Raw genomic sequence first — 27,524 nt, 5'->3', positions numbered from 1 at the left:
GCCATGACTTTTCTACAGACATGTCAAAGTCACTTCTTGTCCCCCTAAGTCTCACTGCAGGGGTCCCGCTTAAATTAATACAAAACAATGCAGCGGTCTAAGTAGAACTTTATCCACGCTAACCCCAATTTCCATATGCAAATCTGTCTCTCCCAACAGTCCCTCTCGCCATCACACCATTTCTTGCATTCTAATGCATTCTCACATCTTTACAAAATCCCCCCGTTCCGCCACACGCCGTGGATGTGCTCGTTTTGTCGACTTACAGTTCGGTATTTCTGCACGTTTGACTTGTCCAGTGAGAAGATGCACGATAAAGATGCAGTGTTTTGCATGCTCTAATTTGCACGTTTTATTACCAGGAGTCAGTGGACACAATAAAAATGGATGCGTCGGGAGATTTGTCTCTTTACGATGCATCGACCTGCCGCTCTGCTTTCAACAGGAGGCTGTCGGTCTGTGTGAAGGCTCTGTCGCCTGGAAAGAAAAGGTAAACGCTTTCTCTTTCTGTCACTACACTACAAACCCATTTAATCCTTTTAGGCTCCGTAGTACATGGAGGGAGTGAGGTTTGAACCAGTTTTACCCCCCCCCCCCCTCCCCTCGCACTCAGATGTAGTCTCGTTTCCAGGCGTTGATGCACTGGACCAGGTTGACTTGACAAGGAGACAGAACATGTAATGACTGGAAACTTGATTCAGACCATTCTCTATTACTATTACCGTACTAGTAATCCACCCAATGCTTATGTATTATAACCAACACAGGAAATGATTCAATGTCTATAATGTATGCAGTGGGACTTTGTTATGTTAAGGTTTTGTGATAACTTGTATAACTTATGTAATAGACTACTGTAGCTAGCACATGTACCACCTACATACTACTACTGAAGCAACATCTGTTGAAATGTCGCCCTTCTGTAAAACAAAATAATAGTCATAAATATACACCCACACAGGTGTTTCCAATTTCTGCCTGATTAGACCTCATGCAGGTTGTAGCTGGGTGGAGATACACTGAGGGTAGACCTTTTTCTCATGAGACGTTTTTGACCTGGGACAGTAGGAAGAGCACAGGTGTAAGTAACACTAATGTTAAGAATGGCTCTGTTACAGTACATTCAGGTGCCCCGTTAAGACATGCCAATGAGCCAGCATGCACTTAACCAGGGCCTGGCACACCTGAATGGAATGCAACCATTGTTAATAGTATTACTTACACCTGTGCTTCTATGGAGCACTGGTGAATCAGACTAGTCAAAAACATCAATAAATACTTCAATAAACAGTTTATTAGATGATTGTGACAAACAGTGGTTTGTGTGCATGTGTTTAACATCAGTGGAACAATCAGAGGACTGAGTGGCTAACTATCTTACCTGAAAACACGGGTAGCTGAACACAGCCCTTTCAGCTCGCTGCCTAGCTGACTTTCTTCATTAATGTACACCTGCCAGTACAGGTGTAGTTTCGAAGAGCGCCAAGCTTTGAAGCCCGAACTGTGGGATTACAACTAGACTTCCTGTTCCTTGCTCTGTTCATTGTTTACTGATAAGTCATTTGTTACTCGAGAATGGAGTTTGAGTTGAGACAACATTTACAACCAAAATAGTTTTACAAGAAGCCACTTTAAAGCTAACTTCAACCAATCCATCCAATACCCAAGTCTTGTCCCATTGCTTACTGCACAATCTTTTTATAGACATTATGGAAATGTTAATCAAACTCTGACTACACACACCCACACAGCCATGAGTAGAGGTCTAATCTGGTCAAATAACTAAAAACACATGTGCACGTGTATCGCCTTTCTTTGGCCCCCATGTCTGAACCACTAGAGTTACAGTCACCTACAGATCAGCTGCTGGTAGGGGTTTAAGCTGCACTTCTGTACTGTGCGTCAATGTAAAAAAATGGGATGGTTCCCCCCACTGCTGACATTGTAGTCATACCGATAAAAAGCCTAAATGAGCTACTTTTGGTGTGTTTACATATTTGGAGGATTTATATCGCCCTTTTAAATGAGATGAATTGATTCTATTAATGTTTATTTTGGGTTTAATTTAGATTCATTTGTCTGTTTGTTGATTCTTCTGTTCTTTTCACCAAGCGAGAGATATCGCTGTTGTCATAAATTCCCAATATCTCCCACTCGATATTACAACTAGGAGGCTGACGGGAATGTTTTTTCTGACTTGGCTGATCGTAATAATCTGAACAATATGGCGTGGATGCATTAGTTGCCTTCCTCAAGAACCCTTCAGCTTTGGATATATCCAAGTCTGGTATGTAAACCTGACTGTGGCAAATAAAAACTAATTGGCTAGAGTTGTTAGAGAATTGTAGGACGGCGACAAAAATGATAAGATGCACCGTGTAATGTTGCTGTTCACGGTAAAGATGACACTGAACATTCCCTCCACTCTGAATTTATGGTAATGTTGTCTGGACAACACTATAGAAAACCTTTTGTAAACAAAAAGATATATAAAGGATTCTTTGTGTTATGCACAATCAATATAATGAACAAACAGCACAACAACATCCCCATGCCTGAAGATTTCAATTACTTGTTTAAACCTTTGCACATATATTGCTGATGATTTATGATGCGTGTTGTGATAATAATTTTACTGACAATAGACACAGTAAAAACAATAACAATATATTGTTCTTACTGTGTTTATTGTCTTGATTGATGAGACAAAGACATATTTTCTGTTCCGGTGGGACAATAAAGTTCTGTTCTGTTCTGTTGGGAAAGCTTGCTAACATGGAGACTTGGACTCCAGTGAAAGGATCTGTGCTGCTTGGCCCTGATGCCCTTGCAATAATAATCTGGACATTGTAAAATAATGTTATCCTTTGACCGGTAGTTTGACCTCTGGAAACCCTGTACGATACAATTCCACCATTAACTCCCCCTCTTTAAGGAGTATAGTCAGAGACTTGTAATGACTTTGCATAATGAGTTACATTCTCTTTTTTCATTGGGTCTGCTTTCTAAAAGATCTCTGCATTGTACAGGGGAGAGTGCTAGTCCCTTTTATCTCCAGAAAAAAACCCCTTGTGGCTACAGTTTGATCAATTAAACTCCTGAAAGGGCCCCCCCTTCTTTCATTCCTCTGCCTGAGAGGAATATAAAGTTATCAGTCTTCCCAAGCGATATGAGGATGGAAATAAGTAGTTTGTCTATAAAAATGTCCAGGTACTTTATCAGTGTCCCAGTAGGCCCCGAGGCCCTGACACTGTTCAATGTGGCTCTCCTGTACTCCAGTCTCATGTGCTCACCCGTTCTCCCTCCCTCTCTCCCCGTCTACTCCATCTCTGCCCGAGGCCCGCTCCTCACTGGGTGAGGTGTACGCTGGCGGCCCTGCACCTCCAGTGGGATTGACTGGGGCCTGAGCCCCAAGTGAGGTTATCGATTTCAATCAGTGGCTTGGGAGATTGGAGCTGAATGATGCTGTAGACTTTAAACGGTGGTCAGCTGCACTGCTTGTTGTTTGGGGGGGAAATGCTGCTGGAGGAGGCACTTCACTTTTGAAGGGAAGTCAGATACACATACAAACAGAATAATATAGAGTGAGAGATCTTAATCTTCTAGTTTGGAGTTCCACTGTCCATTTTGGGAATAAAATGGCTGAAATAAAGGCAAAAAAAAACAAAGATTGCAGACAATAGCTTCATAACAATTACGTAGGGCTGCAACTAACTATTATTTTTATAATCAATTAATCTGTTGATTATTTTCCCAACTAATCAATGTATACAATACTTTGTAAAATGTCAAAAGATAGTAAAAATGTCCGTTGCGATTTTCAAAAGCCCAAGTTTTCCTATTCAAATAGTTTGTTCTGTCCGACCAACAGACCGAAACCATCAAATATTTAATTTGATATCATTAAGGACTAACACCAAAACATTACATGTTCACATTTTAGAAGGTGGAACCACAGGATTTTGAGCACTTTTGCTTAAAACGTGACTTAAACAATTGAACAAAGGTAGTTAGAATTAGAATAGTTGCCGAATGACTTATCGATTATTCGACTAATAGATGCAGCCTTTTGGCATTTAGGAGATGTGTACATGTGGAAAAGAACTTACTGAATACAACAAGTTACATAAAGCATTCCTAATCACATTCAGTATAAACTAACGTGTATATATATAACTTCACGGATCAGCAGTAAATGTTAGTTGCATAATCTGGTGGTGGGAGTGTAAGCAATTAATGTTCTTCAGTAATGCATTCTTCTATAGTGCATTGGCTGTTTTTTTCTTGTTGAGTAGATACTGAGAAGAGTGAGGTGACAACTTTTTATTCTATCATCGTTCACAGGAAAGCGCGGGTATAAAGAAAAGACTGATAAAGTTACTGTTTTGCTTAAAGAGGGAAGTTAGTTCACACAATGAGAGCGCCACTGCTTTTCTGCTCTCAGAAGCATTTGCATCAAGGCCAGGAGATTAAACGTGTGGGTTGGGAACTGGAGAGAGTATGTTGTCTCGCTCGGGGCCCCCGGTGCCAGAGTTCTAGCTTTCATCGCACTGTGTGAAAGATTTCTCCTGGACGTTTCACTCTGTGGCTACAGGTGGGTGGTTCACATGCTGTAGGTGGCAGCCACTGTGGATTTCATGCAAAAGTACAGAGGAGGTGGCTGTGGGCAAATTGCTTCACAATTGCCAACTCTGCGCAGAGACGCTGAATCCCACACTCTATAAACTCATTTGTGTAGTTAGATGGTATTCGGAGTGTTTTGGTAATAGTTAAAATTGTAGGTGTTTGTGTTTTTGTTATATAGATATTCATAATGTCAGTTTTTAGACTTAATTTCAAACAACCGCTGGAGAGAGGGTATCCAGCGGGAAACTTAATAGAGCGGAAAAACAATTTTGAATATTGTAATTATTTGTCTTTTGTTGCTGGTTCCAGTTTCTCAAATGTAAGAACAGGATGCTTTTCTTTGTCATATATGCGCATTTAATTTCTTTGGGTATATTTAAATTTGTGACATTGGTCATTTCTCACAATTTTCTGACTTTTAACGTCAATATGCAATAAAGGAATGTGGGTTAAGACTGTCCAAAAATGTACATAATTGACATAAATTTGTAAAAGGTTTAAGAAATGTATTTTTCGTCACTATTTGATAAAAAATCTTCTTTTTTAAAGGCTCTATGTTCAGTGCAGTTGTGCTGGTGCTTGGCTGCCTGCTGCAGAGGAAGCTAGTGACCACAGAGGGGCATCGTGGGACCAACCGGCATGTCTTCTATGCAGTGCGAATGGACGGAGGCATCCGAGCTGCCAGAGCTCTGGCCGCGCAGCACAGACTGGAGTTCATACAACAGGTCAGTGCATGTTTGAAACCCCTTGTTGTTGCCTTCACATATGGGCCAGGATTCTACACTTTCTAAATCTGGCTACTGAGGTTTTATTTTTAAGAGCTGCCAAAGCGCTGACTTCTGCTTCCTATTTGAGGGATATCTGACTTTCATCAAATTACAGCAGCGTTTCTGAATATTTCATATCTGATCAAAGACACTGGAGTAGGCCGTCTACACAGAGTGACACACACATATAAAGACACACACACACACACTTCTATTTAACCAAACTTAGAGAACCCTGTGATAAATTCCTATATGTGGAATAGGCTCCAGTTGAATGTGTTGGGAGATGATTGGGTCTTTACCTATTTGCCTGAGTTTTAATCTGTCATGCTGAAATCTTTCCAATTGTCAGAAGACTACATCTGATTTATCCACATCAATACTTTAAAGGTTACTTTGGTTGTTGAGTCTGAAATTGTGTCAGCTCCCTTAAAAAAAAATCTCTGCTGCATTAAAAGAAATAAGGTCTGGGAGCGGGTCTTGGTTAGCTGGAATACAGTAGGGTTTCTTTGTAAGGGCAAGTTCAAAGAGGCTGTTCAAGGACATAACGTGTTTTAAAATGAACTTCTTCTGATTCTTTTTTATGAAAGATTCCCAGTCAGAAAGATTAAAAAGGTAAGAGCCCTTGTGAATTGACATCCATTCATGCTCTGGTCTGTAAAAGGGATTCTTTTATTTAAATTCTTCTTTTCAAAGAATCGACCGAGATTCATAGGATAAAATGTGCTATTTGATTAAACAACATTGTGTAAGCAATCCATCATACAAATTTCAGATGGGAAAGCACCCGGATACTGTAAGTGCCTGACCTTAAATACAGTGAGGACGAGCCATAAAATGCATTAGATAGCAAATGGACAGTCGCATTTTAAATATGCAAAGCAAAATATAGGATATCTTGATTTGTTTTACATTATATTCAAAATGTCATAGTTTTCTGTTAATAATTGGTTATAGATAGAGCCCTACAGTTGAGAAAATCCTACATGCTACAGTCTCCAAGAGTCTCCTTAAAGGGTTTTAGTTCCACTTCATTCACTTAAGCATATTGCACTTTGTTCTTTGCCGGCAGATGTGCATTCCTCCATCGATTTTTGAGTGATTTGAAGTTATTGATATGTGATACTGGGGTGTGTGTGTAAGTGTTTTTTGACATTATTTATAAGTGTTAGGGGCAGTGTCCGCTGGCCTGGTGTGAGGTGGTGTGCAGAGCGGGCTCTGGGGAACGGGGACGCAAACTCATTTCAACCTTGGCCCCGCTGCCGCTGCAATAGCTGCCGCTTCCGCTACTGCCGCCGCAGCCGCCGCTACTGCCGCTACTGCCGCTACTGCCGCTACTGCCGCTACCCCTTCCGCTGCTCCTGCCGCTGCTGCTACTGCCGCTGCCCCTTCCGCTGCTCCTGCCACTGCTGCTACTGCCGCTTCCGCTGCCGCCTGGTCATGAATAAAACATCTCTTTGACCTTTATCAGGAGTGTATTGGACAGTCCACCCCCGTCTCCGTCTTCCTCTCTGCCTGTCTCTCTCTCATTGTCCCTCATGTATGCACACAAACACCTCTGCCTCTTCCTGCATTGTTTTCTGCTCTCTTTTATAAACCACTGATAGTCCCCCGATGCACTGATCGCTTGTAATTATGAAAACAAAAGCAAAAACATGTTGCCATGTACATGTATTTATGCATAAACAAGGTACTGTGAAACACATTTTTGAAAATAACTGTAGTTTTGTTAGTAGGGGTGTAAATCACAATTTTGATTCAATTCAGGGTCCTGCAATATGAGACGATATCATGACCATTTAACACTATCAGTTGCATCAACTGACAAAAAGCAACTCAAATATGACAACTTTATTACTAGGCTCTTACAAACATTTAAATAACAAAAAAGAATAAAAATAAATCTCTGTTTCTCTGATGTAAAATGCCACATTTCTCATTTTTAGGCACTGTTTGAATGTTTAGGAAGGAGATGCTCTTGCATTGAAATGGTGACACAGATGTTCCATGAGAATTTCAAAATAAAGGCGTATCTTAAAGATGATGATATGTATCGTGTTTTCACTTTGCATCGATGATATTGGATCCTTGATCATTAAGTCGATCCATATCGATGTATCGCTACACCCATTGTTGTTAGTTTATATTCGTTTTGTTCTGTTATATTTGTGAAATTGTGCAATGATACTGTAGCATTGTGAGGGGATTCTGTAGTAATCCATCATCAAGGGAATGCAGTAAGCGTGTTTTGTGTGTTAATAAGGTGTCCAACCCAGCACCACCATATCCTGAGCAGAGCCTCAAACAACCCCCACTTTCACGATCCCCCCAGGTCCAATCTGCTGACTGGCTTCTTTTACCTGTCTGTCGCCAGAGGCTGATGCTAAATGTCACTGACACTAACTCGCCTTTGTTAAGTCAAACCTATTGTAAATATCATAATATCAAGAAGAAGCCGGCGCTTCACAATTTTCTATGATATGTGTATATATTTTTAAAACATTGAAGTAGAATGAAAAGTCTGACAAGCAGTCCTACGCCAGCTCGGGGAGGATTGTGATGTCTGCTGGCATTCCAGTGGTAATGCCGCATGAGTGGAATGGGAATCAAATGTCTCCATGCTGGCACTCAGCATATTGTTGGTCTCTTTGATTTAGTGTACAGCATCCAAGAAAATGTCATCTCGTCTCTCCATTGTGCAGACTTGACATATCCATTTTGCAACTGTAAAATACCAAGAAAAACAAAGCAACATATCCGCGATGATGTCTTTATGCCACACAGACAGATTTACTGTGATGCATTGCAGTTGCTTTTTGCAGGTGCACTGAAGCCTCTCCCGTCAGTCTTTATGATTTTTAAATGTGTCAAAGAGATGGAGTTTATCTATCCACATTTTTCTTTTACTTGTCTGACTCCTTGCTCATTTAGAAATGTTTAAAGACGGCTTATAGTTTGTCAACATTCCTTTTTTATATTGGAGGGTAAATTGTCTCATTCCCAATGATGGAGTGAAATGTATCATCATTTAAATAAAGAAACAAACCCAACGAATGCAGTGCACCCAGGAAGCTCTCGCTTTGAATTATGTAGCAGTACTGACTGGATTCAAAAACTACTGTCATACAATGGTGAGTCTCATCTTCAACCAAGGATGTGGTGGTTTAATGCAATCATTATGAGCCAGAGAGAAAGAGACGCTTTGACTAGGCAGGTAATAGCAGCCATTACAGGTGCAGGGTTGTGCACACAATGACAAAGGAAAAAGAACCTGATCGCCAAAGAGATGATTTTCTGTTTCACTTAATGCCTGCACAAAACAACAGCACAGTGACTTGATATTACACGCTGATTTAAAAAGTCTCAGTTTTGCTGGCAGGCTTAATTACAATACATCCGACCCAGTTTTAAGTTACATCACATGATACTGCATTGTTTACAGGCATTATTTCTTGCTTACTTAAGAGTTTGCAAATCCGATTAGATACAGATTAAGTGTATGTGTTGCATTGTTTTTATTTTAGCTGAGAACACTGCTTCAATAATTAAGAGTGTGTGTGTGCGTGTGCGTGTGCGTGTGCGTGCGTGTGTGTGTTGTTTTGAACTCTGACTTCAGGAAGTCCCTGGTCTCCAACCAATGGTGAAAGGCCTCCCAGATTCCCCTTCTCTCCAGTGAGGTGGAATACTGCTGGCAGATTAGCATATCATTACCATCTCATTAGCATAACATTACTGTGGCACAGCTTGGCTCGCTGTCTGCGGACGTGCTATCAGCTCATCGAGAGATTCAATCCCCAATCCGTTCTATGCCCTCCCCTCCCCATCCTCTGTACTCGCGAGGTATGTTTTCCATCTGAGTAAAGCAGATGTAATTGAGGTAGAGCACTGGATTTACCGGCTAAATGAAATCACACAAACGCTTCACGATCAGCCGGGGCCGCTGTCGTACACATTCAGAGAGCTTCTTCTCTGAAACCTTGTAGTGCTGCACACAATTCAGAATTTCTAATATCCTCTCAGAAATAGCCTCAGTCAGATGCTAAGCTATGTCAAGCCTTACTCTTGCTGGATTACTCCAGGCTGGTATGTTATGGCCAGGTGTTTGTGTGTGTCTGGCAAAAGGAAAAAGGCCAACGTACCACCATCTTCTCCCTCTCCCTTCCTCTCCCTTTTCTGTAGCGTAGGGTACCCAGGGGCGCGAAAAGGGACACCAATCGTCTAATGGTTGGAAGAGAGGGCCCATTCCATTAGTCAGGGGGCCCAGAGTTCACCGCTGCTCCTCGGCGCGAGGAGGGCGGAGAGAGCGAAATGGAGGCAGGTGTTGGCCGGGGGCAACGCAGAGGGCAATACTGCACCAGCTGCATGCTGGGAAAATGCAGCACTTTTTTTTCTCCCCCATCTCTACTCCTTCACTCGCTATTTCTATTTCCTCATGCAAGTACAGATGCACACACCTTGCACACACACACACACGCACACACGCACACACGCACACACACTCTCTGTGTCTGACTTCCTCTCACCCGCTTTTGTCCCCAATTTTAATTCATTCCAGTAAGCTTTTCTCCATTTTTCTTATCTCTTTCTCTCTCCCTCTCATTCACTCACTCATTCACTCACGGCTATCTCCATCTCTTTCATTTTCTCTCTCTCTCTCTCTTTGCGTACCACCCCCCGCCTCCCCTCATTCCATCCTCGCTCATGCCTCACTCTCATTTGTAAATGGAGAGAGGACTTGACTGAGGAATATGTGGAGAAGATGTGGTTTCCCTCCCTGGTGGGAAACTCTGGCGGGAGATGAAGCTAGAGAAGAAGAAGAAGGAGAAGGAGAAGATGGGGTTGAGGAGGAGGAGGAGAGAAGAAATTATGCTACCACTCCCTCTCTTTCCCGTCCTCTCTCTCCCTGGGCTGAGATGATGTATGGCTGCAAAGGCCACATGTTGGCCGTGTGATGGATTAAAGCACTTTGTAGGAAAATTACTGAGAGCGCCTCAGCACACCCGAGTCTAGCCCTTAATAAAACTCTCTTCAATATTGAAATGGAGAGAGAGATAGGGAAAGAGGGAGAGATAAAGAAGATAAAGGAAGATGGTGGACAAGAGCACGCTCATACACAGTATGGAACATTGAGAAGTATTGTACGTTGTACAGCTTTACTGTTGGATTTTACTACATGTTTTTGTTTGCAGTGGGTTTATGAAAAGAGCTTAGAGAGAAATAAGTGAAAGTAAACCAGGTTTTATGAAGTTGTTGTTTATTATAAGCTTTGTGGATGGACTTTTATGACACGTTTGTCAGTTACTGCTGTTGCTGAGTGTTTGTTCTGCTCCTATTTCAGTGATTTCCATTTATTACCCAAAGTAAGAAGCTAAGGAAGGAAGTTTCCAGATTCCAGTCCATACCTGTGTAATGTGACAGTTGACTTCAGTTCATGTCAGATGTAATTTTCAAATGGCAGATCACTGTTTATTGTTTTCATCCGGAAGGAGAATAATTCTTTTCACAGTTGACTTAATTTTCAGTTTTTGTGATTTTTGCAGCAGAGAGTGGATTTTATTTAGTTTGCTTCACTCTCAACTGAGTGGGACTTATGGTGGACAGAAATAAGTGTTGCAGGCCTGTAGCAACTTGGACTTGGAATGTAATAACTTATGTGGGTGTAGAGTGCAGTAATCCTGTTTATATAATACTCAACTAAGTCCACGTATGCAATAAATCACACTGATTTTCTTTCTAACATTCTTGGAATTATCTTTCGTATTTTTTGTTATTTGTGTATTTATTTTGTAATCCAAGGTTTTATCCTCGTTGTTTTTGAGGAGTTGAATGAGTTGAATGAGTTGAATGAGTTGAATGAGTGCCTGTTTAGCTCCTTACAACTGATGCCATCTTTGGCAGAATGTAATATGAACGTAGGGCTTTGGTAAAACCTGTGTGATCATCTGACTGGTAATGTTTCTAGTCCCGTTGGGCTTCTTTTAAGCGATGTCGCCACATGTCCCTAATATTTACTTGTTGAGTACATTGTTTTTTATTATCTATAGAACTGATGGCCAAAACAAAACAAAAAAATCCATCTTGTAATAAAGTGGAATTCCTAGAAGATTTACACTATATAAGTCAACACCCAATCATAAACTAATTGTATTTGTCTTAAAAAACTCATTAGTCCTTGTATTTGTAACTTTAATGTGGACCATAAACCCGTCATGCCCCCTCCCATCTCCTGCATTTCCTGCCAGTACTGTAACAAACAAGGCTTAACTGCTCACCCCATTTAGCCTCTAGCATCCCCCTCTATCACCCAACCCTCCTCCTATCTCTCCTTTCTGCTACTCCATATTCTGGGCTGTGGAGGCCACAGCCCCTGTAGGGCTGTTAGCAGACGCACCAGCTGCTATTTTCTCCATACGGTGGGCTACCTCACGTGGCTCTCACAGACTGCTTCAATGACTCTTGATGTCTATGTTTGTTTTTGCTTTTTCTTCATTATTTTCCCTTCCATCCCTCCCTCCATCTATGTTGCTCTCTCCTCTTTCTGAGTGGCTGTTGGAGACCGTCAGCAGCAGCGGGGCATGCATCCTGTGAGTGCTTCAGCACTGAGACGACTCAAAGTCCAGCTCTGCTCATCTGCCATCAGATTCTGTAGAAAAATCAGGCATATAGTGGTTTTGGCTTTTTGAAGAGTACTAAGGAGATAAACCTTTTTATATGTTTCGGGCTGAGGTTAGTAAATGCTTATTGTTTGTGTTAACAACAACATGTAGCCTAGTGTTTTTAGTTACAGTAGCCTATGAATGAATTTGAGTTATTGGGTTATAACAGTTCAGACCACTTGTTTACAATGACAATGTCAAGTCAGCGGTGATTTAGTGTTAAGAGCGGCTTTGTACCAAAAGTGGCCTCTGCCGTTGTGAGCATTTAGACTTTTGCGCCTGTGTGTCTCCATCTCTCTGCAATTAGTGAGGTTTCTATGCCACTGTGTTGAGTTTCTTTGTGTACTTCAAACAATGGCGACTGAAACAGAGCAGATCATGTTGGAGTTGAAGCTAATAAATGTTGAACAACAGTTAGGAGTCATACAAGTGTACATATTTACAGACTTCCTTGTCCTCGGTTAACCTCTGCTCGATTTGGTCCATGTAGAAAGAGAAGAAGGAGCAGCCGGAAATGCAACGCTACCAAGCGGACCAATCATTGTCTGCGTGACGTGCGTGACGTGCAGTTACATTTCTGAGGAGATGCATGTCAAGTTACGGCGTACATTCAACATAGAAGTATAAAACAGTTTTGGCTACAGCCCAACAAAAAATCTGCCCAAACATGAAGATGTTCAATAAAAAGAAATCCCCCATTAATAATAGATGTTCTTTTCATTTTTGTATTTATTTGACCAGTTTGTGGGAAGCAACCATTAAACAGAACACTGACATGTTATTACATTATAAAGTTGGTATTGTGAACTAGCTTGCAAACATTTAGCCGACAGTGAGCAGCATTAGCATTTATCTGGAGTTGTATATTTGTCCATCGGACAAATGTTAGTCCAACATCCTCTCCTTTCAGCTATGTTTTGGTCTCCACCATCTGTGGAGGGATTTCTGTCTCTTCAGCCGTTGAAGCTCCCCTGTGTTCACCAGGTATCTAACTTGGTCCGTTTGGCATTTTGGTGCAGCACAGGTAGCTTTCTCTTTGCTATTGTAAATTGAAGTTCAGAGGAAGTTAGCAAAGGAATCAGTTTGGGCTTGTGATGGGCATTTGTCATTAATTCTGGTATCGTATGAAGTAAATGATAAAATGTTTACTTAAAAAAATGATTAACAGTTAGTGTCTGTTCTCTGGCAGTGTTGCCTTCAGCAAAGATGATATAAAAAGGTAAAAGGAGCTACCAACACTTCTCATGGATCATCAAAACACTTCATCAAGTCACGTTTTCATCTCTTTTAAGAAAAACACAAAAAAAGAACTTAGCAGAAAATAAAAGGACACAAAGACATAAAAAATAAACAAAATATTAAAAAATCAACATTAAGGAACAAAAGATCACAATACCCGCAGCTCTTGTTGAGCTGCCTTAAATCTGCCTTTTCCTTCAAATGAGTTGTTTTGAATTGTGATGCTTGGGTCTTTTAATCATACGCTGCGCATTATGATAATTTGATTTGACACTTGAATCAATTAGGAATCAATAACAAACGAGTGTTGAAAAATGTGGAAAAACAAAACTGAATATAGAGAAATCACTGATGCAATAAGTACACATAACAAAACTAATACCCAACATAATGGGGAAGTATATCTGTATTAAATATTTTTGGCAAACGTTTTTATCAATAGGCTCCTGTGATGACGCAGGGTTAAACATCATCAGATAATTAATTATCTCAATAGTTGTCCAATCAAGTGTCATGACTTCTTCTTTTGTTTCAAAATCAAGACTTATGATTGTTGAAATCTTTTCATTGTGTTTCAATGGCAAATGCAAATTGGGCAACTCCCAAAGAGTTCAATTAAAGCTTTTAGTGTTCTTAGTTTGTCAAGTGTCACAGCTGGAGGAAAAACCAGCAGCGTTGTTCTGAACCTGTAAGTGGAGAGCAGCTAAGGTAGATTTTGATTTTAGATTTCTATATTTCCTGTCTTGATTTATAATACTGTATCTTTCGGTAATTGCTGTTCGTCATTTTGTGTTCTGTTAACCTTTAGCTCTACTCATGTCTCCGGCAACACGGTACTCAGTGAATCGTACAGTTTGCCACAATAAAAAAATTAAACAGTTCTGTTGCTGTACTTGTTCCTGAGGCAGCACATTAGGTAGATGCTAAAAAAATTAATTAAAAGTCACTATGGGATGATTAAAATTCAGTTATTTAATTGATTAATCTATTATTCTTCTTTGTCTTTGCTCTGACTTCCAACTTTCATAATTGCATGTGATTTTTGGTTGGGGTCCAAGATTCTTAAATCCAATATTTACTCCTTATGGGAGCTTTTCATCAGTTGTTCCTCTCAGCAGTAGTAGCCAGATCTGCAGCTGATCAAGTCAAAATAATAGTTTCCTTATATACTGTGTTCAGCATAAGGAATGAGACCACTTTTCACTTGTGTGAAGGAGCTTTAGAAAGTCCATGCACAACTTTTTTTGCTTATTTTAATTAATACACAGGAAGTTCTGGCACATTAAGTACCTTATCTAAAGTTAGAGCATGGCATGGTTATCATTCTATTAATACTGTTAATAGTTTAATTAGCGGTTAGAAGTGTTGCCTTCAAGCAAGAATGTCCTGTGTACACTGGCTGCTGTGTGGAGTTTGTGTGTTCTCCCCATGTCTATGGCTTTCCACCTACAGACATGCAGGTCAGGTTATTTGGAACTCTAATTGCACATTAAAGCGACTAGTTTTTATGTTAATGCAATTAGTGCATTGTCTTTCCGCAACATTATTTAGATTACAAATACAGAAGACAGACAAGGTTATTTCCTCTCACATAGGAGCTGGAAAGGCTTGCACTGTGGTGGGTAGTCTTTGCAGTCTTTTTTAACCAAGGATGTGAGTAGAGAATTGCTGTTTCATACAGCTACTTTTACAGTTCATCTTGAACATGAACTCAAATAAGCCTCTGCAAATGTGCTTGATGTGAATATATTTAAATTGCAATTTCTCTCAGTGGGAAGCGAACCATGTTAGTCTTAGTCCTTTTTCCATTCAGTTACACAGGAATCATAAAAAGCTTAAACTTTCAATCCACATAGGATAAGCAAACCACTGAAAATTATAGTTTGGTTTTCTTCTTGTGGTAACAGTACAGTAGTGTCCATATATTGCATTCTGGGAAGTTTTCAGGACCCTTTTCTTTCTGTTTTCTAAGTGAATGGAGAAATGTATTATAAGCTACCATTGCTCATGTGAGAGTGTTTGATTTGATGATCCAGTCCTTTATTTAATCCACAAAGTCTCCTCCATTGTTTTAACTTTTTCCTTTTAATATACACAAACAACTATTTTCGACAGTATTCTTAAGATTAGAGCCAAATGATTTCTTGAATATGTAAGTAAGACGAGAGTTGTTAATGATGGTATATTAATACCTGTGAAGTGACACCTGGATTGAATAAACATTTCAGATGGCAGTACATTTATATTCATGTATTGTTAACATCTGTCAGTACCTGGGACTTTTGATTTCCTGCAGCCACATAAGTCCAGTCAAGTCCACATAGACTCATTTGAAAGCTTTGCAGCACTCCTGTTATGCAGCAGTGTTGTTATGCTAATCCCCTCTTCATAAATACCTTGGACTAAGGTCATTTGTTGGAGAGATTCAGTTAGGATCAAGACCTTGACAAGAGCATTTTCAATAGTCCTGTCTGTACCTTACACTCTGTCTGGAGTCTGAAGGTGTACTTGGTTTGAGGTGTCCTCATTCCGATAAGAGTGCGACAGGTCAGGGTGCAGTGTCTCCATGTGTACCGTATCAGTGTGACAGATTCAATCTCCACATGTTGCTTTAGAAAAAATGCAAAAAGTAAATTTTTCTCTGAACTTGGAACCTTTTTGTTTTAGCCAATTCTAAACAGATAACATGTGGGTGTTTAGGCATAGATGCTGTTTATCAGATTTGAATGAAGTGCCGCCACATGTCTTTGCTTTGGAAAGCCCCGTGTGGCTCTTTATAAAGCTCGTTTCAGTTTTGCTTCTAACTCCATATTTCATTGCATATCTATCCATATCTGCAACACCCAGATTGTCTGCCATTTTGAATTTTAAATACTTTTTATTCAATCTTCAACAGTTTTACACATCATATTTTCATGTCGTTCCCCAAAAAGGTTTATTAGATATTTTATATTGCCTTTTACAGGTTACCACACGTCTTATTTGACGTTATCTGCCAATATTTGTGAATGCCTCGTGAACCAAATCAAAACACGTGCACACATCAACTCCAGGTGATCATACTTTTAACAGCATTATTAATTTAAATGTCTTTGACTTAGTGGCCATGAGTCTGTATGATGATGATGAATTATGCAAAGTCAGGGCCCTAATATTCATAAACAAGATTTAGGTGTTTTAAAACACACACACTAAACACTCCACAGCAACATGAGTTTCTATCAATAACCAATATTTGATGGATGTTAGCATCAGTCATGCCACCTACAGTAGCTGTCCTTAGGATCCAGTATCTACTGTTTATGGATCCACTACGTAAAGATGTACCCCTGACCACAGCCGGCGATGACATCCCAATTCACGTCAAGGTTACTTAGTTCATCGTGCAATGATTCAGACATAAAGTGTGTGTGTGTGTGTGTGTGTGTGTGTGTGTGTGTGTGTGTGTGTGTGTGTGTGTGTGTGTGTGTGTGTGTGTATTTGAAAACTCTCATGATTAGTGTTCTCAGTGACTGGCTGGCTGATGGGGTTGATTTGTCCGACAGTGCTGTGTGTCAGGCAGGCTGAGCGTCCACACTGGAGAACATGAGTGAAGGAGCGGATAATTGATAGTGACAAGGCGCTCCCAGCCTTAATTGCTGTTGGTGAATTAGATTACCTTTTCAAAGTGCCTTCATTAGCAGAGGGAGAGCCATACCAATGGTCCCCTGATTGGCCTCATATTGTTTTGCTATGAACCTGCTCTGGCAGGGCACAAGCATGTGTGTGTGTACGTTTGTGAGGGTGTGTTTGTTTTGGATTGAAATTGCTCTCTCATTTTCATGTACAGCTGTATTTTGACTGTGTGTACATGTGTGTACGTTAAGCACATCAAGTGTCAAGTTGTCAAAGTGACACATTTAGCAGGAAGTGTGTTTTTATGGGCCACTGACTGCTTTCACTATTTTAAAGGGTTGGTTCACACAGATGACGAAAGTGTTTTACTTAGCTGTGGTGATATCCAGCCAAATAGTTTTGCTTTTATTTGCCCACGTTTTGAGATATCTGCCTCTACATTCTGCTGCCACCGCAGGACAGCGGGAGTGAATGGACAATTGTGGGAGTGAATATTTATTCTGGCTTTTTTGCCTTTATTCGATAGTATGAAAGTAGACAGGAAAGGGGAAGTCAGAGGGGACTATATGCAGCAAAGGGCTTCAAACCTGGGTGCGCTGCGGTGAAGACTGAGCCTTTGTAAAATGGGCAATGTCTTTCACAAACATAGGTATATGGACTTGATTGCGGCTCATCCTGTCCACATCCTCTGTCTTACATGGTTGCTCACTGCTATCACGGTGTCAGTGTGGAGGGGTATTTTAAAGAGCTTTGGATAAAAGCACTATATAATTGCATTCCATTTACCATTCCTTTAAGAGCTATATTATCTTGGCGAAACAAAAACTCTAGAGCGAGCAAGGAGATTTAACGAGAGCTGTATATGAGCCTCAAACTGATACCTGAAGCTGGCATGCACCTGAGTCTTTAGAATCAGCCTCACTGGTACTGCCAATTCTCAGACACAATGCAAAAACCTAAACCCGACATGTGGTGGTCGGAACTTTACTAGAGAGCTAACTATTCTGAGTAAACATTAGTTAATCCACGGTGCAGAAAACACCAAACATTAGGCAACAGGGGAAGTCAAGGATATGGCTTGAACTTCCTGCTGGTGAACTGAGAGAGAGAGAGAGAGAGAGAGAGAGAGAGAGAGAGAGAGAGAGAGAGAGAGAGAGAGAGAGAGAGAGAGAGAGAGAGAGAGAGAGAGAGAGAGACCACACAGCCTCAGGATCAGAACCACGGAGAGCGCCACAGAGCGCAATGCTCTGTTGGTTACCCAGGGTAACACAGATACTGTTTCTGGAGAGAAATAATGCGGTTAAGATAAAATGTCTTTTTTCAATGCTGTGGCCACTGCAAATGAAATCTCGGAGGCAGATGTCTCAAAACATGTAGCTCAACAATCTGCATTGCTAAGTCCCTCTGAAGGTCAATGGGAAAAATACTAATTTTGGGTTTGAAGTGATTCTCATGAGTTCCATGCCATTTTCAAATTGTGAAAAAGAAAGCACTGCGATCTTATCGGTACTCTTTCTTGGCAGACACCCTGAGTTGAGGTATTGGCATTGGTATTGGTAGAAGGGGGATTAGTGCGTCTCTATTCTTCAGTACATCCATCTGTCAAAGTCCTATTCTTATCCTGCCACCATCTTCAGTCGTTGCTGGTTACTGGTACTCTATGACTTTAAGTTATCGACCAGTATTACTGTATACCAATTAGTATGGAAACTTCTCCAGTCAAACGATACCTGCATTCAATCCTTTTTGTAACCAGATCTGGAACAAGAAATGTCCCACTAGTGCAGCAGCTACAACCCATGCAGTGTGTGGTGTGGGGAGCGAGTTCTTTGACGGAGTTGGCAGTTGTATGACTATACTGCACTGATCTGATAAAATAAATGCGGTGGTAGTGGCATTTTCTTCAACTGAATGCTTCCATTGACACGATGGGTATCAAATAAAGTATACGTATACGAAAATAAGGTATACAATGAAATACTGTTAGTTCTGATATCACTTTAAGGGTGCTGGTATTGATTGATTTTGAACGATACCCAGCCCTATCAGTCGTGTACTTTTTATAAGCTTACAGGGGATTTCTGTTTTTAGAAAGGCATTTCAGCAAATTCCAGTGAGCTCTAAAACCTGAACCAAGCATCCAAATATCAATTTTATTTCCTAATACCTGTGAGAATGGCTTGTTTTCATGACATCAAGAGTTACAGCACCCATGGAGCTCGTAGGGTCTTCAGCCAGGGGGATCTTAGTTTTATAAAGGCTTGGAACCGAAGTATTCCAGTTGAAGAGAAGTAATAACCCTACAAACTAGCTAAGGGAAGAGATGGAATGGATTTTGCAGAGAGCAAACAGTGAAAGTAGAGAGGAGTCATCATTCCATGCAGAGACGGTGACATGAGCATCTTCTTAAGAAACACTTTCTTCCCAAACCCAGAAGTCCAAAATCTAAAGTAAAACCCATCTTCATCCCCTGCAGCACCAGTTTCAGCTCCAGCCATCCTTCCTCATTCCATTTCCATATCTGTCTCCAGTCACTGCTCCATCACCAGCCCCCAGTCCCCCCCATCCCCGAAACCCAACGGCATCCCCATCCCTGTCACGGGCTTCATCCCTGCCCCAGCCAGCCTACAGCTCCCCTGCTGAGTTAAATGGAGTGTGCCGGCGTCAGGGGAGTCGCGTGTGCTCAGTTCAGTTCAGCTCAGCTCAGCTGGGCTGCCAGCGTTATAAACTTACTGTGTGATTATTGTCAGAGCGAGACTCCACCACCCAGGAGGTCTGCGCTGATGGGTACTATGTCACCGGGTACAGCCAGCCATGGAGGGTGGGATGAGAGAGTAAAGGAGGGCTAGAAACCGGGGTGAGAAAAGGACACGGCGAAGGAAGAAAAATACTTTTGGAGGGGGTGATGGAGAACAGGGGTCGAATGAGGAAGGATGGAAAAAGAATGGAGGAAAGGGGAACAAGCAGGAGGGCAGAGAATCATCAAAGGAAGGAATAAGCCAAGCTGAGCAAGGACAGACTGATGTATACCTATCTCAGCAGACAAAGACAAGGGACGACACACAGAGAGTGATATAAAGAGGGAGAAGCAGAAGAATAATGTGGCGGCAGAAGAAAGAGAGGCAGCAGGGAAATCAGCAGAGGGGAGAGAAAGAGGGAGAGACAGGGTAGAAAAGAAAGGCAAACAGAGAAATTAGAGGGAACATTTTCAAGCGAGTGATGTATGCTGTGATTGTTTTCTCTCTCTATTTCTCTTTCTCTCTCTCTCTATCTCACTCTAAACGGTTGGTCGGGATGTGGCCTGTATCTGCCGGCAAGAAGGAACTCAATTTGGGACAATTTACTCTGCAGTCTCAGCCCTGATGCACCTCAGGGACAGAGAATAGAGAGAATGAATGTGAAGGGAGATAGAATCAGCAAGCCACACACACACACGCACAGACACACACACACACACACGACGCATGCCTTGCACACAATTGCTGGCGAGTAGATTTCACTTAGTTAGTTCTAACTCTCCCAGGCGGTCAATACGATTTGAGTTTATAAGGCTTGGAAATGAAAAGCCCAGGATAAGGTTAGATAAACTGTGTGCTATTTGATTTTGGCCCACCTCTTGCAGAAAAACCCACACAAGACAGATGGCCGGAGGGGATACGCTGATATCATGATGTGCAAAGGGTCATATGGGTGATTAAGGCTGAATACGTTATGTGTTTTGACCCTCGCACTGTACGTGTATTGGTCTCTGCAATGATGAAAACTCTTGTAGGATTTGCATCTTTTGCATTCCAAATCTGAGTTTTTGGAGGGCAAACTATTTAAACAAATTCTTAGCACTCAACCAAGCACAATCCTGTGTTCTGTATTCTGTGTTAAGACCTGTTTCATATCCTGACCACAACATTTGTTTCTACGCTGACAGGTTGGCAGCCTGGAGGATCTGTACACCCTTAAAGACAGCAGGGGGCGCCCTGACAGAGCCACCTTTGAGAGCAGACTCTCCACCGCAGTAGGGGTGAGTATTTTAACTACTCCATTAAATAGAAGAAGAAGAAGAAGAAGAAGAAGAAGAAGAAGAAGAAGAAGAAGAAGAAGAAGAAGAAGAAGAAGAAGAAGAAGAAGAAGTTTATCAATCCCTCGAGGGGAAATTCACAGTTGGGTGTTAGATTCCTTGCTCAAGGGCACCTCGGCAGCGCCCAGGTGGCGAACTGACACATCTCCAGTTACCACTCCACAATAAACTCCGGTAAATAAAATACCCATCATACATAAGGATCTAGAGAGGGGATCAAGCTGCAGGTTCCCAAAGAAGCCGCTCTGAGGTTGTTGTTTTTTTGGCCTTCCTCACACTGTCTGTGTAACACAGCGGGAAATGGATTTGTAACTACAGCAAATCAGAGCGTTCAGCTACTTAGACGTGACTGTTTGATACATTTAACACGGCCACGTCAAGGTGAATTCACACTCTGGCATCGGTTCTGATTTTACACAGCATGTATATGCAAATAGGAGTTCATTTGGCTGGTGTTGCTGTTTTAATCAGGGTCTAGTGTTGATTAGCGAGAAGGATGAAAAAAAAATAAAACAGAGCCATGTGGTGAGTAATGGCTGAAAGTTGTTTACCTTGCTTGTGTGCCTGTTCTATCCAATATCACTTTGTGCCCCCCCCCCCCCTTCGCCACCTTCAACAAGCCGTTCTGCATCACCCTTCGGAGCGCACAATGCAGCCTCCTCAAAGGGCTTTTGTTGCCAGGGAAACCGTCACCCACGGAGACATCCCATGACAGCACAGGGTGAGGGAGGAGGGAGGGGGAGGCAGCTTTGGCCCTGTCCGTTCTCCGGGGTGCACCAGACCTCTGGCCCTTCCCCAGCACACTGCCCCTTCAGTGACACACACACACACACACGCACGCACGCACACACACACACACACACACACACACACACACACACACACACACACACACACACACACACACACACACAAAGCAACAATAGATTTATACAAAGGAAAGACACTTACACATGCACCATACACACAAGCAAGAAAAAGAAATGGACAGAGAGTAGAAGAGAGAGAAGATTCCCAACTTTCTGATTCAGAGTTATCATCTGAATCAGTGTGCGTGTGATTAATTGAAGTAATTTATTCACAATCTCCAGTGACTCCATGTATGGTTCATGATTTCATTAAACTGTAACTTTAATTACTTTTCTACTATCGTAACTTTAGGTGAAAATGAATTTCCACGCCTTAAATATCCCACATTTCGTAATGAGTCTTAAATTTAATGGATTGCACAAATAATGTTTTGGGATAATGAACAATCGCATACTTAGACATTGCATCTTCTTACCAGGCGCTGTTGCATCCTGAAATGCCTTGCATTGAAGTCTGTGTGTTGGCTGCGTTCTTTTATGTGAACTAATCATTTTCAGAGGCAAGAAAACGATCACTAACTTGAACCCAACAGGAAACCTTTTTATTTGTTAAGATAATGCCTTAGTCGTTTAAACAACCCGACTAATAGAATCTGCTTTTATAGCATTTCTTTAGGCTGAAAACAGTCAATATTGTCAGAGGTATATAGAAGATGTACTTATGGTGGGTTGCATGTTGCCAAACACAATTACAGTGTGTTGGCTACATCAGCTGGCCTGCTGCCACAGCCTGAGCTACACTCCACCCACCTCTGACCAGGCTGCTGTCTATACAGCAGCTGTGTGCTGCTTTTCACTGTGCATCACACGCCATGCTTTGCATTGCATGGCAGGTGGGTTATATTACAGAGCTCCCTAATTATTGCACCATGCAACGTTTTGTAAGCCGACGTTTTGTAAGACAGATTAATGTTAGTTTAATGCTTTTTAAAAATCTTAGTCTTCTGAGGTAATAACAGTATAATCAGGAGAGACCAGTGAGTGAGGTATATTTATTGACATGTGCACAAAACACATGAATAGTCTTTGGCGTTTAGACCCCATCATTATGTCATATATTTTGAGGGGGAGGTGAAGCCGAATAGGAACCCCCCCCCCCCCATTTTGCCTGAAATGACAGCTGACGGCAGCAGAGAGGAGGATGAATGAAGCATAAAGGTAGTCTTGCTGATTGAGCTTCATTATGACGAGTTACCGTAACATGGTAAAATACCAGTCCTGGCATCACACATACAGCAAGCTGCTGAGTGTGCTGCTTTAAGTGAATTTCATTTGTTCAGAATGAAAGACTGAGTTACTGGTGCGTAATTGTGTAGCATTACAAGACAGTGTTCTCATTCGTTAGACCTTCTGGAACTAAACTGAGAGTTTGTTGTCGTAGTTCTCCGTGAAGTTTGGAATTTAAAATGAAATTGTTTGTTTAAATTTACCCGACTGGCAAAAACATGTTGAAGTCTTTGTAACATCATTGTAGACGCCCCAAGGTCGCATCATCTGAAGCCAGAATGAAAGGTCAGAAACCTTTCCAAGCAGGGATCGTAACGTTCTCCTCTAAACATCACAAACAAATCAACATCCTTTTATTTCATCTGCCATCTAAATCACTTTTTGAATCTCACCACAAGAGGATGATGTCAAAGGTACATGCTCTCGAGAAGGTCAAGCAAAGTCTTCACTGACCTCAATTCTGTTTTCTTTCATCAACCTGTAATGTTGAAATGATTTTGATTGCCACTTAAACACAGTACAGTGAACAGCACAAACTAGAAGTTACATTTGAACAAGTACAATATAATAGGACATGTGTGTTGATGAAGAAGAACTTTCATCCTTAATAATAGATGGACAAAAATGATCGTTGATTAAGTTACAAAGAAATGTATGTAAGAAACAGCATGACACACACACTTAATAAACAATTCATAAAATAGAAGTACTGTCCTTACACTGTCCAAACTAGCATGTTGTATGCCTTTGCAATGACATCTGCTTGCTGAAGTAGGTGTAGTGGTGTATCGTGTATCGGTATTGCGAGATTGTCCAGCACAGCAAACATGTACACACAGTTTTTAAACAAAAACATAGCAGAATAATGACAGTTTTAATATATGAAGTTCCATGACAAGTGAGCATCTGCTGATGAAGACCGTGCGATGCGGTTGAAAGCTCCAGAACAAGGGAGTAAGTTGAGATTGAGTGTTCTGTCAACAAGTTTTTGCACATTCCATGTGTATTGATTCATGTAATATATAGTATCATGTTGTATAGTTACTGTGAATATAATGTAACAATATGATATATACCAAGTGAAACCTAATATTTAACAATTAAGTTTGAATATTAATGTGGAACCATGGCCAACTAATAATAACGTCTTGTAAAATATGGGAAAGAAACCTGTTGCAACACAGTTGATGCGATTCTTCAAAACAAGTGTAACATTTCAGTTGAACTCATAAACAGGATTAATGATGTTTCATAACAAAGGAATAATAAACACTTCATAAATCAGTGCAATCAAACACTGGCAGTGAGTTAAAGCAGTCCATAGGAATGTGCTCTGAGGCTCGCATGTGGGGAGCTGCACTATAATAACACACACACACACGCACATACACACCCTCACACAGAATGGAAGTCCATAGTGGTTTATCAGAGGGGGAGGAGGTTTTGCCACCATGTAATCCCGGTCGTCAGCAGCCCTCTGTCAGCAAAGCAACAATTAGCTGTTGTATTAATCGCCCTGCTAATGACACAATTAGCAAGGCTGAAAAACAGCTCCACACAAACATGTAAGGGCTCAGGGACAACACACAGATAAGGCCACAACACGCCACATGCACACAAACGCAGCTAACAAACAGCTCGCATACATTCTGGCCTAAAGAGACACAAATCAAGACCTGCACTGAACATGATCAGAAGACACATACAGGAAGATATACACACACAGGCAACCACCAGAGAGTTAACGTATACACACATGGCTCAGTAAGATGGGAGAAAATAACATCCAAGTGTTTCTCTCTCTCTCTGCCTGGACCTTGTTTACTTCAGATCCCCCCCCCCTTCATTTACCCTCCCCCTAACTGTCCTAACTATCGTACCTCTCGCAGTTTAATTCTCAAACACACAGACATGTCTCTGACTGAACTCTACACTGACCTTTTACAAAATGTCTCAGATACTAACCCCCTGCCAGCTCCTGACATACACTCACTGGTCCCTGCTGGTGTACTACACACTTAATACACACATAGAGAAAACCTCTGTGCACAGTATGTCTGGTCCTCTGACTTCTTTTTCTTTGTCTTAACGTCTGTCTAGTTTGTCTAAGCTGCTGCTGGGTGTTATTTTTGCTGCCTCTCTAGCAGCAACAACGCTCTTAGCCGTCAGAGAAGACACAGACATATGCAGCAGAACTCTTGTGAGGTTGTCATGATATAGACTGAACACATGAACAAAGTTATGTAAGGAGAAGCCAGTTTTTCCCACCAAAGAAGATGGAAACATCAGAGGTCAAGGTCGAGTCAACCGACAAAATCTGGCAGGTAGTTTTTCAGTAATACTGCTGACAAACAGACCAAAAACATAACCTCCTTGGCGGAAGCAATTAGCATCAAGCGACACGATAATTCGATTAGTGTCTGAAATCCTATTTAACTGTTCCCTGTAGAGTAAGCTTTGAGTGTCTGTTACATAAATACTGAATGAGTGAACAATGGAGGGATTTTGGACACAGCCTTAGTCACTCACCTTTTATGTGTGTAGTGAAAAGTTGCATGTATGTACTCAACTAATCAGGGTAACTCAGACTGTGACAAGTCAACATGTATGCTGTGAAAAAGATCTATTCACTGTTGCCTCTCTGTTGGGTAATTACAAGCAAGACATGTCCCCAAGTGTGATGTCACTACTGGCGATACAATCTTTTCTCAAACACGTCCTAATCTAATAACTGTAAAAATATTAATTATATTAGTGCTCATTGTTGTCAATGAGCAGAGTTAGCTAATTGTAATATCCAATTAGCTACAAACTACTACAAACTACTTCACTAGATTTGCTGTGTTTGGAAGTTTAATGCTGAGCTAATTCTGTGCAGTCACTCTTATTAATGATCCACATTGTTTGTCAAACATGGTATTTGATGGTACAATGGTTATAAAGAGTGTACACACTGCAGCTGTTTATCTTTGTGAATAAGTCTCTATTAACTTTGCACAGCTAGAATTTTATCCAACTCTTTTTTGCAAACAAGTTAAAGTTCTTCAAATTGCAAGGGGATCTCCTGTGTACAGCTCTCTTTAGGTCTTTCCACATGTTTTCAATGGGATTGAGGTCCAGCACTGGGACGTTCCAAGACTTTGACTTTCCTTCGTTGAAGCCTTGGTCGACTTGGACGTGTGCTTTGGGTCACTGTCATTTTGGAACGTGAAATTTCTCTTCATCTTCATCTTTCTGATGGGGGCCAGCAGGTTTCGTGCCAGAATATGTTGATATTTGGATCTATTCATTATCCCATCTATCTTGTCCCTGACCCAGCTGAAGAGACGCATGATGCTACGGGAGATGGTGGTCACATGCAAGGAGTGACCAGTACCTGCCAGAAATTCCTGTAGTTCCTTCAATGTTGCTGTTGGCCTCTTGGCAGCTCCTAAGTGTTCTCCTTGTCCTCTCATGTACTTTGGAGGGTTACCTGATCTTTGCAATGTCTCTGTGGCTTTTTACCACGCTCCACACATCTAATGATATTCTTTTATACCCCCCTTCTGAATGCTACTTTTAAATAAATAGATCTCACAATTTCTTTGGTAACTCTTTGCAGACTTTAATCAGATTTTAATCACAATCATCTTCATAGGCGACAGGTGTATGCTGTTTATCTGCAGGAATGATTTTAAATGTGCTTTGTTCATTTTGAACGATATGATAGGGTGGTCAGACTTATGCAATCAGTGTGTAGTATATAGTCTATTATCATTTAAAACATTACTTGTTTTTTTCTCTGGGTTATGTTCGTTGGAAGATTACAATAAAGAGGGAACAAGTCTGACATTTACATTATTGTTTCATCTATCTATTATGTCTTAACATTTCAAAAACCTGCAATTTTTCAAAGGTGTGTAGATTTTGTATATTCACTGCAGGTCTTAAAACTGCTGTTTGAATGTTAGTCATTCAACTCTTTCTTTATATTGTCATTGACTAGCCTAGATTTTGGTTATGCGTAAATACTTTGAATGAACTTACTTGTTATGTTCAATTTTAAATGTAATATCCTTGTTTCATATATACGGCTGTTATACTCACAAACAAACAGGAGGTGAGTTAGACGAAACATTAAGCTAGTTCTCTCTCTCTCTCTCTCTCTCTCTCTCTCTCTCTCTCTCTCTCTCTCTCTCTCTCTCTCTTCTCTCCACCCAGTATAGAAAATATCTGATAGTTGAAGCATTTGTGTGCTTTTCTCTCCTTATTTTTCTTTCTTTTTTTTCTCTCTTTTCTCATTTTTTTTTAAAGACTTCAGTCACATCCGCAATCCCGCGGCCCTATAAGGAGCTTTCACGCTTTTTGGTTTGCTTTAGATGTTTAATACCCCCTCTCTTTTGTGTCAGGGAGCCGGAGAGGCGTTAAGAAGCGCTGATAAACCCCACTTAGATCCCTTCCTGGCCCGTCA

General features: G+C 41.1%; 1 protein-coding gene across 4 annotated transcripts in view; it reads left to right on the top strand.

Annotated features, from left to right (window-relative positions):
- Positions 1 to 229: 229 nt before the first annotated feature.
- LOC115021661 (neuroendocrine convertase 1-like) overlaps positions 230 to 27,524 on the top strand; it is a 174,651-nt gene continuing 147,356 nt past the window's right edge. For 3 of the 4 annotated variants that reach the window (XM_029452241.1, XM_029452240.1, XM_029452242.1), the window contains exons 1-3: positions 236 to 490; positions 5,176 to 5,351; positions 20,829 to 20,921. In XM_029452241.1, the coding sequence (XP_029308101.1) occupies positions 5,181 to 5,351; positions 20,829 to 20,921 (264 nt within the window). In that variant the 5' untranslated portion in view covers positions 236 to 490; positions 5,176 to 5,180. Of the gene's footprint in view, positions 491 to 5,175; positions 5,352 to 20,828; positions 20,922 to 27,524 lie in introns of all 4 variants that reach the window. The other variant, XM_029452239.1, reaches the window with a different exon arrangement.

The sequence above is a fragment of the Cottoperca gobio genome, chromosome 16 (genome assembly GCF_900634415.1).
Source record: "Cottoperca gobio chromosome 16, fCotGob3.1, whole genome shotgun sequence".
Lineage (NCBI taxonomy): Eukaryota > Metazoa > Chordata > Actinopteri > Perciformes > Bovichtidae > Cottoperca > Cottoperca gobio.
The sequence above is the reverse complement of the archived record's forward strand: the minus strand, read 5'-3'. Positions and strand labels throughout refer to the sequence as shown.